Source organism: Chelmon rostratus, chromosome 1 (genome assembly GCF_017976325.1).
Source record: "Chelmon rostratus isolate fCheRos1 chromosome 1, fCheRos1.pri, whole genome shotgun sequence".
Classification (NCBI taxonomy): Eukaryota; Metazoa; Chordata; class Actinopteri; order Chaetodontiformes; family Chaetodontidae; genus Chelmon; species Chelmon rostratus.
The window spans coordinates 13,687,913-13,701,487 of record NC_055658.1 but is presented as its reverse complement, the minus strand read 5'-3'; the positions used below and the strand labels follow the sequence as shown (position 1 = coordinate 13,701,487).

The following is a 13,575-nucleotide window of genomic DNA, read 5'->3' as shown; positions in this document are numbered from 1 at the left end:
TTCTACATTGCCGAGTAGTTTGCTTTATAACAATGCATAATTTTTTATAATCACATCTTATGTGCTGCATGTAAGAATCTTACTTAGCAAAGAAATCTGTAACTGCAGCTGAAGCCCAAATGTGGAGAAAAAGTATAGTATGTGCAAAGGCATCAAAGGAAGTTCCGGAGTAAAAGAGAGTACCAGTATCCCAGGGTTGTGGTAAATGAGTATTTGTGCTTAAAGTTCATCCATCACTGCTTCCTCTCTGTCTCTGTCGGCTGTGAACTGCTGAGGGTGAATAAACAACAGCGCTGATGTGAATCAACACATATCTGACACAGAATTAACTAAAAAACAACACTGTGTGAGTGTCACATGCTCTGCAGGACTGTTGTCCTGCAGTTCACTACATTAGTACTGTGAATACATATGGGTAATAAATCTGGATGGTTCCATGGTTGAAGGAAAATATTTAAGTCTGAATATCTGTCAGTGGTGCTTATAGACTCCAGGGCCACTTTATTAGATACACCTGAAATTCAATGCAATCCAACAGAGCTAACAGAACATAAGATCCACATTTATGAAGATTATAATGTTCACTGGACTGTATTATGATGAAATGTGTCATTAGAAACACATGCCACTATAAAGTAAAGCAGTCCTGTTGAACACCAGTGCAAACTGTGATAATAAACATATAGTTTGACATAACCTGTCTGACAGTCTGAATCAAAACTGAATATTATCATCATTGTAAAGGTAGAATTCATGGCTGAGCTGTTGGATTGCATACAGTTTTACAGGTGTACCTAATAAAGTGGTCGTCAGAGTCACTGAGAGCCACAACAGTGATGTAGTCACTGTAAAATCACATGCACGTGGCATATGGAAACACTTTGGAAAAACAATGCAGGCCATGTGATCTGTCGGAGTGTTTACGGCCTTTTTATGATGTTGCAATCTGCCAGCCAAATGTGAAAAAGAAGGGTTAGAGGCTTAAATAAACACTGCCTGGGTTTGAATAGAATAAAAAAACAGACAGGCAGCGGGTTTGTGGGTTTTGGAGGAAATGATTTTGGTGTAAAAAAAAAACAAAAGTGTTACCTACTGCCCTGTGTTTACTTTAGTTTCAAGTATGTCTGATACAATAATGTCAACTTTGTCACAGTTGACACATGTAGTTTTAGCTACAGCGCCTGGACCTGGAATGGAGGTGCAGGCTGAACTGCTAAACCCTCGGTGAGAGGGTTGCACAGAGGCTAAGCACTAAGCACTCATCATGTAGCACACAAATCAGAGGGAAATGCACCAGCAAGGCAACCAACTCCTACAGAGTTCTGGATTATCCTGATCACATGAATTCATTTAAGCAGCCTTCAAGGAACTGAATCTGAAAGACAAGTTCCCAGTTCCTCATTTGATAGTATGTCACTTTTGCGTCTGCATGCACTGTAGTACTTGATCTGTCAGGCCACAAGGAAGACAAACAGACTAATACCAGCTCTGTGTACAAAACCAGACTCAAGTCCTCAAGTTGATATGGTAACAATTACAACACAATATCACTTGATTTAACAGTTTTAAATTGCACTTCAGCAGGTGAAACTGTGATGAAATCTATATTTTCAATCCATTTTATTTTGACCGTCTCTTTAGTCAATACCTCGACTGACCCACACCAGGTAAAGTCACGTATTTTCTTATATTCTTACGTATTTTCTCAACCGAATCATTTTTTTGTGCAGTTGCAAAAAAAATTTATTGCATTCTCAAATGAAGCACATCTCACAATGACATTAGTTTTGTATTTTTAATTGTGTGTGAAGAACCATGACGTCAGGGACAAACATATAAAGGCACCGGCGCAGACTTAACAATCAAACCCAGACATCACACTGATTTAAAGAGTAAAAACAGATCCTGTCCCATGATTTAAAAACTCATTTTATTTTCAATTTAGTTCATCTGCTACAAAGTGCTCGCGCTCCTCATGGGCAGGGCCATCACATCATAAACTCTGCCTGTGAAACAACCAAGAAATCACATGAGTAGGACACACACAGATGTGGAAACATCATTAGTAAAGAAGAAATCTGTAACTGCAGCTGAAGCCCAAATGTGGAGAAAAAGTATAGTATGTGCAAAGGCATCAAAGGAAGTTCCGGAGTAAAAGAGAGTACCAGTATCCCAGGGTTGTGGTAAATGAGTATTTGTGCTTAAAGTTCCATCACTGCTTCCTCTCTGTCGGCTGTGAACTGCTGAGGGTGAATAAACAACAGCGCTGATGTGAATCAACACATATCTGACACAGAATTAACTAAAAAACAACACTGTGTGAGTGTCACATGCTCTGCAGGACTGTTGTCCTGCAGTTCACTACATTAGTACTGTGAATACATATGGGTAATAAATCTGGATGGTTCCATGGTTGAAGGAAAATATTTAAGTCTGAATATCTGTCAGTGGTGCTTTTAGACTCCAGGGCCACTTTATTAGATACACCTGAAATTCAATGCAATCCAACAGAGCTAACAGAACATAAGATCCACATTTATGAAGATTAAAATGTTCACTGGACTGTATTATGATGAAATGTTGATTAGAATATGGATTAGGTGTGTGCAGCTTTACAGCAACTTCCTTTAAACCACTGGCCAACTCCTCCTTCTCTTTTATACAAGTGATGGATGGTGTGCAGGATTTTTTGTTTCTATCACAGATGAATATGCAGTAATTGAATTTGAATTTGAGCGAAAGGCAGGAGATGAATATTTATTCTTCAGTGTATCACAAACTCTGTCATAACTCTGTGACACGTCTGTTGGCTGTGTTCATTAAGCCTTTCTTCAAAGTGAAGGCTTCCACTTAAAATGACGAGCTGCACATTTTCTCATGTACTGCTCTTCAGTACAGTTTGGAAGTATTTGTACTTAACTTGAATATTTCCATTTAATATCTCTGCATTTACTTTACAGCTTCAGTCACTGGTTACTTTGCAGATACAAATTATTAATACAAAATATCATCAACAAATAAATTCTGATGCATTAATGGAGATGAAGATACTCAGCAGTATAGGACGTAATTAAAATGAGCTCCACCTTTACCAGCTACAACATTAAACTGATCAAAACATTAATGCATCAGTAATTATAATCCAATAAAATAATACATAATATTCTGAAGTACTTTTTACTTTGGTAGTTGAAGTATATTTTGATAGTAATGCTTTTGAATTCAGGACTTTTACTTGCTACAGAGTGTTTTCACTGTTATTGCTACTTTTACTTAAATACCCTCTGAAAATGATGCCTTTTATTACCAACTGATAATCATTTGATGTTAGCATCACTTTGTTAATACTTGCAAATACTCTACATCACTTTTTTTATGCATGACATAGTGTCAACACTTTGTTTTTAAATCACCTTTGACTTTGAGTTGAATTCTACTCAGTGAAACATCAGCAGAGACATAGAGTGCATCTTAAACAGGTGCTTTTCGTTTATTTCATGGCTCAAAATGAACAAAAAGTCACCCCAAAGTAAGAAAAACACATTATCTTTTGGCTTTGCTCAAAATAGTTGTGATGGAAATAGTGCCTGGCTTGCTGCAGCTCACTCTGTGTATTAATACCTTTGGAAAATGCTACTGTATATGTCATCAGTTTTGCTCAGCCAGCTGTGATTAAGATGGGGCCGGTCGTGGCTGGCCACAGTCTGCGTGGTTTTAACTGCTCCCCAAGCAGACTCACGACCACGATACTCCATCAGTTAACAATGAAAACACCCTGAAGTGACAACAGACAGATCGTCATCCTATTTGACAGTTTAGTCAAAGCATGCGACACAGAATGTGCATTAGAAGATACACGTTGCTTAATCTGCACACAGCACAGCTATTTTATTCCTATAAACATCTCCGGTGAGAATCACTAGCTGCTGCTGCTTCATCAGGAGCCTACCTACGGGATTAATGTGCCTGGCTATCAGTTGTTTTTGATGTGCAGCTGAGATCTCAGCTCCCATACAAGCAAACATACTGCTTGTGGTTAGAGACATAACCTCAGTATTTTGATATCTACACAAAGTCATATTTTCAGCGCATTGCCTTATCACAAGGCTGCAGTCTTCCTCTGAAACAGGCAGCGCTAACAATATACACTCAGATTTGAGCTACGCTGCTACTGTACCATTCAGCCGTTATCTTGGCATCTGGGAAATGTGCAGTACCTTCAGTTGTTACAGTTGCTTTGTGTTCAGAAAGTGGCAGCCACATATCTAGCATGGTCAACTTTTATTTTGCCCTGTGATGCCACACACTAGACAGAATAATGAACCACAGTGTACTGTATAACAAAACATTAGTGAAGCAAACAAACAGACTTTTACAGTTATTTCGCAGCAGATGGACCCCCTCTGTGATAATCTCCATTTTTCCCCAGTGTGGTCACAAATACACAGATACTGTACCTTCATCTTATCTTCCAGCTGTGTGTGTGTGTGTGTTTGTGTGTGTGTGTGGCAATGTATAACTCACAGTTTTTAAGGTGAAGACTTGGAATAAGCGACTTGGTATGTGTGTGTGTGTGTGTGTGTTGGGGGGTTTGGGGGGTCATGTTTGCGTGTTCACATTTTCCCTCGACAAACTTCTGTTTACCTCATCAACCAACACGTTTTAGTCATATTGTCACATTGTAGACTTTCAGTCCGTCAGTTTCAGATCTGCAGAACCAGACGCACGGTTGTTTACAATGTGGCACACTTCACAAACAACATACTGACAACTAAAAATAAGCAGCCATCATCTCACTGCACCCTGCCTTTGCTGTGCACTAATACATCTTTCAAATGAAAAGGAGGTTTTTAAAAAGTCATCGTCATGCTTTATCGTGCTTTTTATTGACACTATGAAAGTACGTTGACAGTTACTGTAAAGTCTTTGTATGCTGAAACATGCATGGTCAATAGAGTTTATGATTAAAGCTAAATTGATTTTGCTTTTCTGATGACTGGTTATGAAGCACAGCATATTATACATTTAATGAACACAGCCAGTTTGTTATTATAAGAATAGTAATTTGGTAGCACTTTAATTGAAACAGCCTAATTTAGCATTTATAAGGTTTAAAAGACACTGTAATGAAGTTGTACATGTCTATGTGGTTTTATAATATACAGAATGTATGAACGATTCTAATTTCCTGTAATGAAGACATATATACATGCTATATTGTCAGTCATTATCCGGTAAACCAGCTCTGCAAAATTACATTAATAGTTACAACTTGTAAATTTCCTCATGACTGACCACCATTTCATTAAAGTGTGTAATAAACTGTTTATTAAATGCTCATAATGCTGCTCATGATTGCCTTAATGTCAACAACCACATTTTCCACTTGATCACTCTACTGCTGTTGAGCCCAAAGCGAATCACAATTGAAATTAAAAAAAACATCTTAAAGTCACAGTAAATGAATAAAATCAACCAAACTTAAAATGTGAAATATTCAGCAGTTTATTGTGCCCTGTGTTTATCACAGTATTTGAGTATGTGAGGCTACTCCTGCATGATGATTGGCTGCTGAGAGGAGGGGACAGTGCACAGACCCTGACAAAATGTGGAGCTTCATGGTCTCCTCTGACAAATCATCAATGGCCAGGAACCTGTAGCAGACACACTCTATTGCTCCCACCCGCAGACATTTTACAGAAGTCAAAAGTTCCTTTTTCATTTTGCAGTCAAACGGCGGGCCTTCTTTATTCCATTTTATCTGACACAGCTGGAGGCCTCCAGGAGTAGCGGAGTTCATAAGTGTATGCTATAGAATAAGAGAAAGAGACATTTTTTTGGTTTTGGTTGAGAGGAAATTTTGAAACATTGTGCAATGGTGCCGCAAAAGTTTTGAAAGGCTGTGAGGAGTTTTGCCAGCAAAGCGTCTGAGAGCCGCTCCGTTGGAGAAGAGGTCTCCATGTTGCATCCATACAGAATGGAGAGCTACCTCATCCCGCCTGTAAGTATCTTTTATTTTATAATCATTTCGTCTCTCAGGGGACTCTGTCGCATCTGAGGCTTGAAAAATGCTCCTCGAGCAGTTTGTTTCTAATGCAGCATCAAACAGAAACACAGCTAACAGTCAGGAGGGTGGACGACGGTATTATTTCAAATTAGAGGACTTAATGTGACTTCAACTTCAATTTGAATGCAGGACACAAACTGTAAGAGTCTTTTATAGTACGGGAGACATGAAAATGAAACTCAAGAGTTCTTGAGAGTTTCAGAACAGCAGTGGCAAGAAAAAAAAAGTCATTTTTATAACACAAATATCACAAACTCCTCACCTGATTTATAAACTCGAATATAATTAGAGACAATGATTGAACATTAGATTATATGCATTGTGATATAATTCATGTTGCCTGCCTTATACTCCCTACAGCAAGAGATTTAGCTCTCATGATATTTTGTGGCTGAAACTGTTTTTATTTCCTCTTGCAGCACTCAGAAGAAATGTACGATCCTGAGATGTACAGACATCAAATTGCAGAATATTATAATCCGTATGTCCTAGATGCAGACATCCCGGCAGGTGAGTTTTACTTCAGCATCGTCATTTGTCTCCTGTGAACAGAATCTAAAACTTTTTTTTAAATTTGAATTAAAAACAATTTTGAATGCATTTTAGAAAAAAGCTAATGACATGAACTAAATCCATTCACGTGAATCTTGTTTCCCCCTCAGTCTTAAGTAAATACAAATACCGCCCTTTTGGTCTTACAGTCATCTTATTCTCCAAATTAATCATCTTGACCTGATGCGGTGACACACTGCTGTATTGTACATAAAAAACCTGCAGTGTGTGCAGCTGGAGTGCAGGGTGTATGGAACACAGGAAACAGATGCCATTTCTTTTCGGCTGCTACGGCTACAGACATAGAACAACTTTCGCCCCATGGGGCTTTGTTGAGACATGAGAGGTGCTTTACTTTCTCTTGTCTTGTCAACTGTTTTGAATATTGCACCAAAACAATCTAAATAGGGGGGAAAAAGTACTTGACCTTATAGCTCCCTGAGAAAGCTTCAGTAGTTGTCATGATAAAAATATCTAATGTCTAACATCTAAATATCTCACGCCTGTATCTAATATCCTTGAAAAATAAAAAATAAGGCAGCACATGGATGAAAACAGTGAGCGTGTGACTCAATTACCCAGCTTGATCCATTAATTTGAGCACAGTCTGCATGTGAAGTCACTCCTATGCGCAAATTTAAAGTCAACGGCTGTGGTGACGCCACTAGTGTGGCAACAAACAGGAAAGAGCTTCATGCTGAATTCTCTATTATTCTCCTCATTTCACCCGGGTTTATGCAAACTCCAGCACTATGAGTAAGCAGCTTGCTGTCATGTCCCGTGGTTAGAGGTGAATTCTCATACGTGCAGGCTTTTGTTCATGAGTCGTCAGCCACTGTTAAAACATGTGTTGTGTGAAATCGAAAGAACGTATAAAAAATGTGTTCCAGAGTTTATTTCGTTTTGTGATCACAAGACACAACAAAAAAGCTGTGGCCATTGTTCTGTCTCTCACCTGCTCTGTTTAGATCACTGGGACTACCACCCTCACCCTCACGTACACCCCGCAGAGTACGAAAACCACCAAGAGGCCAACTTCACGGAGCTGCAGAGCGTACAGGCCCTGCACGCGCCAGGCCTCATACGTCATGAGGCCATTAGATACGACACAGAAAACATGCTCGATCCCAACCTCGGTGCACATCCACACGTGTTACAGCAGCCAGTAAGTCCTCCTGTGGCCAACAAAATGAATATTTATGCATTTCAACAAATGACCAGACGTACAGTACACACACACACACACACACACACACACACTGTTTTTTTTTTTTTTTATTAAAGCAGTGTAACCTTGGAGTTACGGGGGGTGGTGTTATTTACTGCATTATTAGTCAGAGACTTCTTTGTAATGACTGTGATCACTCATGAAGTGATGACAGTGGTGATGACTGAAGTGAGGCTTTCCTGAGCATACCACTAATTCTACTAATACCACAAAGCTCTCTGTGTTTTTGGTGCTAATGTAGTAAAAATATAATTCCAGTTGAACTAGTTGATGGAAAATGCCATGTTGTGGCTTTACGACCTACACTCACTGATTGGTCTGGTGTCCAATAACGCCTCTAAACTAGCTCGCTCACTAGCTCACTGCGGACGTGAGCTAGCTCACTGCTTCTAGCTCACTGCGGACATCCTTAACATCATTCACTGTTTGCCTCTAAATTAGTGAGGACAGTGAGGGAGCTGGAGGCCTTTTATGGTCCTGTGGCAGAAATCAGGAAGTGAATCTTTGAGCTATAAGAAAAACTTTAATTTTATCCTTTTTTCTTCTTTAATTTAAGTGCCATTTTCTTTGAATAGCGTCCGGAGGCTCAGAAGGGTCTAACACTTCAGGGTTTGCTTCACGCCTCCAATGAACCAGTGAACTAGAACAGAGATCTCTAGTTTTGGACCACATTAAAATACAGTGTGTCTCACCAAGTCCCTTTACTTCCACTTACTTTAAGCAGACACAGTATGTGTGAGGTAATCAAACATCAAACATAAAGTATAAAACTTCATTTGTTCCCAGTGTTCCCAATGGTAGAACTTAAACCAACTAACTTTAACACTGTGAAATGTTTCAATTCAGCAGCTGTTTGTACTGTTTGTGCTTCTAGGTCACATGATTGCTTCACTTGAGCGAGTGAATTGTCCCTGTTGATGGGAGAATATGTTTGTATGTGTCACACATGGCATTGACGAGAAGGTTTCCAACGTTAGCTGTTTGTTGTAAAGGATGTAGTGTTGCCCACCCACGCATACAGCAACAGCAGCGTCCACACATCGCAGCTCATGCAGAGAGAGTATGGGCCTCACTCTTTCACTTACAGTGAGAAGAATCCAGTGTGTAGCATGTGTCTGATTCCACGAACAGTTTAATACATCAACCTCTCTGAAACTGCAGTTTGAAATACTCTAAAATACTTCACGTGTCACACATGGCTGTTTGAAAGTGAAAAAACATATTTGTTTTAAAATGTAAGAAAAAGAATGAGAGATAAATATCATCAGTGGTGGAAGTAGTATTCAAGTAGTATTCAGTGGTAGTATTAAGTATCAATACCACACCGCGAAAATACTACATTACAAGTAAGTTTCAAGTTTGCAGTTCAAAACTTTACTCAAGCACAAGTATTAACAATGAAATACACTTGAAATATACAGACCGAAAAGTGTGTGTGTGTGTGTGGGGGTGTGGGTGTGGGTGTGTGGGTGTGTGGGTGTGGGTGTCATATTTCTATACGATTGGACCTTTTTGATGACGCATTAACGTGTAAGTGTTGTTTAAATGCTGCAGTTGGTCACGGTGGAGCTAATTTTAACTATTTCATAAACAGCTGAGCATTTTATGTGTTTATTAACTGATCATGTTTGTTATATGTCAAATATTAGACTGAGAAATAGCAAATAGAGCTGATAAATAAATGTCCTGGAGTATAAGGTACGACATTTTCCTCTGAAATGTGATGAAAGAGAAATATAAAGTAGCTTTAAATTAAATTACTCAAGTACAAGTACCACAAAATTGTACTTGAGTACAGTACTTGTACTTAGTTACCTTCCACCACTGAATAGCATTGTCTCTGAAGCTCAAGTGAACCTTTAAGAGCAAGAACTGCACCAGACATCCATCATGACGAGTGCACCTGTTAAAGCCAAACAGTTTAGCTTTGTTTTCCCAAAATAAAACCAAATTTCCAAACATGTTCTGATGGATTCCATAATATTATGCTTTATCTTATTTAATTTAATGTAACTGTGTAACCAAACATAGACACACTGACCTAACCAACAAATTCAGATTACATATGTAACATTCTCATACAGGATGGAATCAAGGCTAACACCTTGAAGCAACATGAAGGAAATTCTCATGTGATCGAGTTAAATTGCTGCAAATGTTCTGACTGCAGACTAATGAACTTTGACTCCGGTGCTGTAGGTACCCTTCTTCCCTCGGCCTGCGTATCCAACACACATGTCCCAGCGCAGCTCTGATGACGAGGACCGTGGAGGACGAAGTCCCCCGCTGGAGGTGTCTGATGAGGAGTGTCAGAGAGATCGAATGACTTATGTCACACCGGGAGATCTGGGTAAGGAACTGGGCCATTTCATACTGGGCTGCGTGAGCAGCACTTCGCTATACTGAGCAGTTAACACGGATACTTTAAGACACACCAACTGTGCCGGCCATGTGAAGACTCTCAGTCATCCAGGTCATGGTATATCTAGAAGTGCTAGGTCACTGGAAAAGCTTTAGACTCTTGGATCTCAAGATGTGTGCCGTTGCTTTAGCAGTGAATTGTCTGTTAAGTGGTACAGTAAGTTGCCATAAGTGGTTTCCACTCATCGGGGGACAATGAGAGCTGCTCTAAATGCCCCTTTCTGGATAACGTGCCAGTGTTGTCTTCCTCACTACGGGGCACTGGAGGCTTGACATTGAGTCATGTCAGCTTTGTGTTCTGCTGACAATTTAAGATACGCTTTTAGGATGAGTTAGTTGCACAACTACACTGCTAGTCATGCATCTTCGACGGAAGTGCAACAAAAAGACAAAGCGGTTGTCTGTTACAAACTAGAATGTCCTCCTTCTACAAGGCCGGGTATTTGGATTGTGGAAATAATCCAGCAGGTGTACAAGGAATCCTGTAACTCTGGAAATGATTCCATGTGTCCATCTGAAACAATCATGATAATGATGAGAAGATTTTGTGTATTGAACAATTCTGCCGTACTGGGACAGACTGCCATTTGTAAAGCGATGTGAAAAACATGGACGCCACAGACGTCACATCTTAACCTCTTTCGCAGTTTATCGCTTTGCACTGTGACAATGGAGAAAACACTAAAAAGATGACTCATGAATTGTTCCACGAATTGTCAAGTATTTCTAAGAACTGTAGAGGTTTTTTTTTTTTTTTTGCTGTCCTGTAAAGTTACTTCCTGCTTTTTTGGTTACTAATTTGCCTCATGTCTGTCATGTAGAGAGGTGATGTGGTTAAAACTAGCAAAAAATGCTTTAACCCGACCCATTTATAGCATCATTATCCCAGTACCAGCAAATGGGGCTTTAAGCTGGTTTGAATGTGATGGTATTACAAGGTGCAGATCAGTTTAAAACCAATAATGCTGCAACTCTCTGATGTTCCCAAAGGCAATAAAAAGAAGATCCGCTTGTATCAGTTCCTGTTGGACCTTTTACGAAACGGTGAAATGAAGGACAGTATCTGGTGGATTGACAGAGACAAAGGAACATTCCAGTTTTCTTCCAAACACAAGGAGGCTCTCGCACATCGCTGGGGAGTCCAGAAGGGAAACCGCAAAAAAATGACCTATCAGAAGATGGCACGTGCGTTACGCAACTATGGCAAAACTGGAGAGGTGAAAAAGATAAAGAAGAAGCTGACGTACCAGTTCAGCGATGAGGTGCTGGGGAAGAGTCATCTGGAGAGAAAACCATATATGTAGGTAGGAGGGATACTGAAATGTCAAGATTTACTCATGACAGGTGTTGATAGTGGAGGTGTAGTTTCTGGTGTTAGATGCTTAATCAACTTGCTAAACTGGTAAATAGTCCCATGTGAATAGTCCCATTTCTGCTGTACAGTGGGATCAGTCTTATGGCGATACTAGCTAATGCAGCATATAGGTACGAAACAAGAGACTTCCACATCCCTGAAGACTCTTTCTGTACAGCACGACATGTTGGAAGACCTCTTAGTGTCATCCAAAGTAGAGAAGAAATAGCATAGAAAGCTCAGTTAGGCTTTTCTTTCTGAATGTCTGGAGAATAGAATGCTTCAAAGTAGCAGGAGCAGTTATGAAAATGTGCAACCTGCCATTTGCAAATGTGTACAGAGATTTGTGAATGGGAAGCATTAGAACAAATCTCCTGTTGTGAAATTTGTCCCTTTTAGCTGCCTCGGATTTACCATGAGGGATGTAAACGCGCCCTCTAAACCCTGCCAGCAACCAGGCGGGGGCGGCGAGCTGCTTTGTAGTGCAGCAATATAAATAAATTGGCAAACGAGTGCACATTTCAAAAGCCACAGGAAGCAGCCGGCCACACAAATGAATGAACATTATATATACGAGGTGCTAATCTGTAATCAGATCACATTAGAGAGCATAAACATCAGGACACTGGCTTTCAAATCTGGATATGTATTCGCAATCTTTGCTCACATCTCCAGATCTGGGTATATTATACATTTTATGATTTTATTTGATTTTTGGGAAGTAGTAAACATACTGACTTTGCCAGGAAGAGAAGACTGATGCCACTCGGTCCAGTAAACATTAGGCTATGGCCAGCTGGGGGTTAACTTAGCTTAGCATTAAGAGTGGAAGCAGGGGGAAACAGCAAGCCTGGCTTTTTCCAAACGTAGCAGTAGTCAAAGTCTTCCAGCGCATCAAAAGCTCACTAACAAGCACATTATATTTTATCTTTTGTTTAATCAGTACGCAAACAGTTTCCACTGAGCTATTTTCTGGCCTAGTTCTTGTCAGGGAGCAGTGACTTCCTGTCAATACTGTGACTCTGATTCAAACTTCTTCACTTTATAGATACAAGAGTGGCATCAGTCTTCCCCTCTAACACCTGGTATGACAGTAAAAGACCACGACATGTCAAACTATTCCTTTAATGACTATAATTGATATTACTGTGTACGGTCACAGGGCGGAAGGGGAAAGAGAGAAGGGGATGTTGCAGCTACATGGCAGGCATCTCAGACCCTGGGTCACTGAGACGCCCAGTACGCATTTTTAAACGTGGCTGCACACACATATCAGTGCATATTGTGTCTGGAAATGTATGTTTACGCATTTTCAATGTTAAAGTTCTTGTTTCACGACATTTAACCACTATTTGTCCATGGAGAGTTTATGGTTTGTAATGTCACATTTGGCCCCCGACCTTCATCCCACTGCCTCTCTCTCTCTCTGGACATGCTTTAGTTCTCTTTTAACTGTGGGTAATACTACTATACTGTGTGTATATATCAACATTACCATGAAATATTTAAACCGAAAGGAGACACAAAGAATTTGTTAATGAGATATGACCATTATCATGATTATTTACATGACAAGAAATGTTTTGTACATGAAACTCTGTATGTTACGATTAAGAATTGCTTGTAAAAAATAAATTGTTTTCAAATGTTTGTGATGAAATCTCACATCAGACGTAAAACACAAAGAAGAAAAAGAAGTTAAAAGGAGGCAACACTGTATAAAGTTGGACAGTTTTTTAGCTTTTTGACGAGGTCTCTCACCTTTTATTACAGCTATAAAGATAACTGGTTCTACGAGGAACTATGAGGCAAAAACAGGCCGGAGGGGTGAAGTGGCCTGTCGCCCACTTCTTACGTATATCTGCGCTGGATGCTGACACACTGCAGGCGCCAGCTCTCGACTTATAGAGGGTGTAAGCATGGGCCAGGATGACACATCTGGAATTTGCAGTA

General features: G+C 39.8%; 1 protein-coding gene across 1 annotated transcript; it reads left to right on the top strand.

Annotated features, from left to right (window-relative positions):
- Window positions 1-4,598: 4,598 nt before the first annotated feature.
- spi1b (Spi-1 proto-oncogene b) lies at window positions 4,599-13,272 on the top strand. The gene is made up of 5 exons (XM_041938055.1): window positions 4,599-6,001; window positions 6,487-6,577; window positions 7,588-7,784; window positions 10,047-10,197; window positions 11,259-13,272. The coding sequence occupies exons 1-5, from the start codon at window positions 5,960-5,962 to the stop codon at window positions 11,570-11,572; spliced, it is 795 nt and encodes a 264-aa protein (XP_041793989.1). The 5' UTR covers window positions 4,599-5,959; the 3' UTR covers window positions 11,573-13,272.
- The last annotated feature ends 303 nt before the right edge of the window (window positions 13,273-13,575 follow it).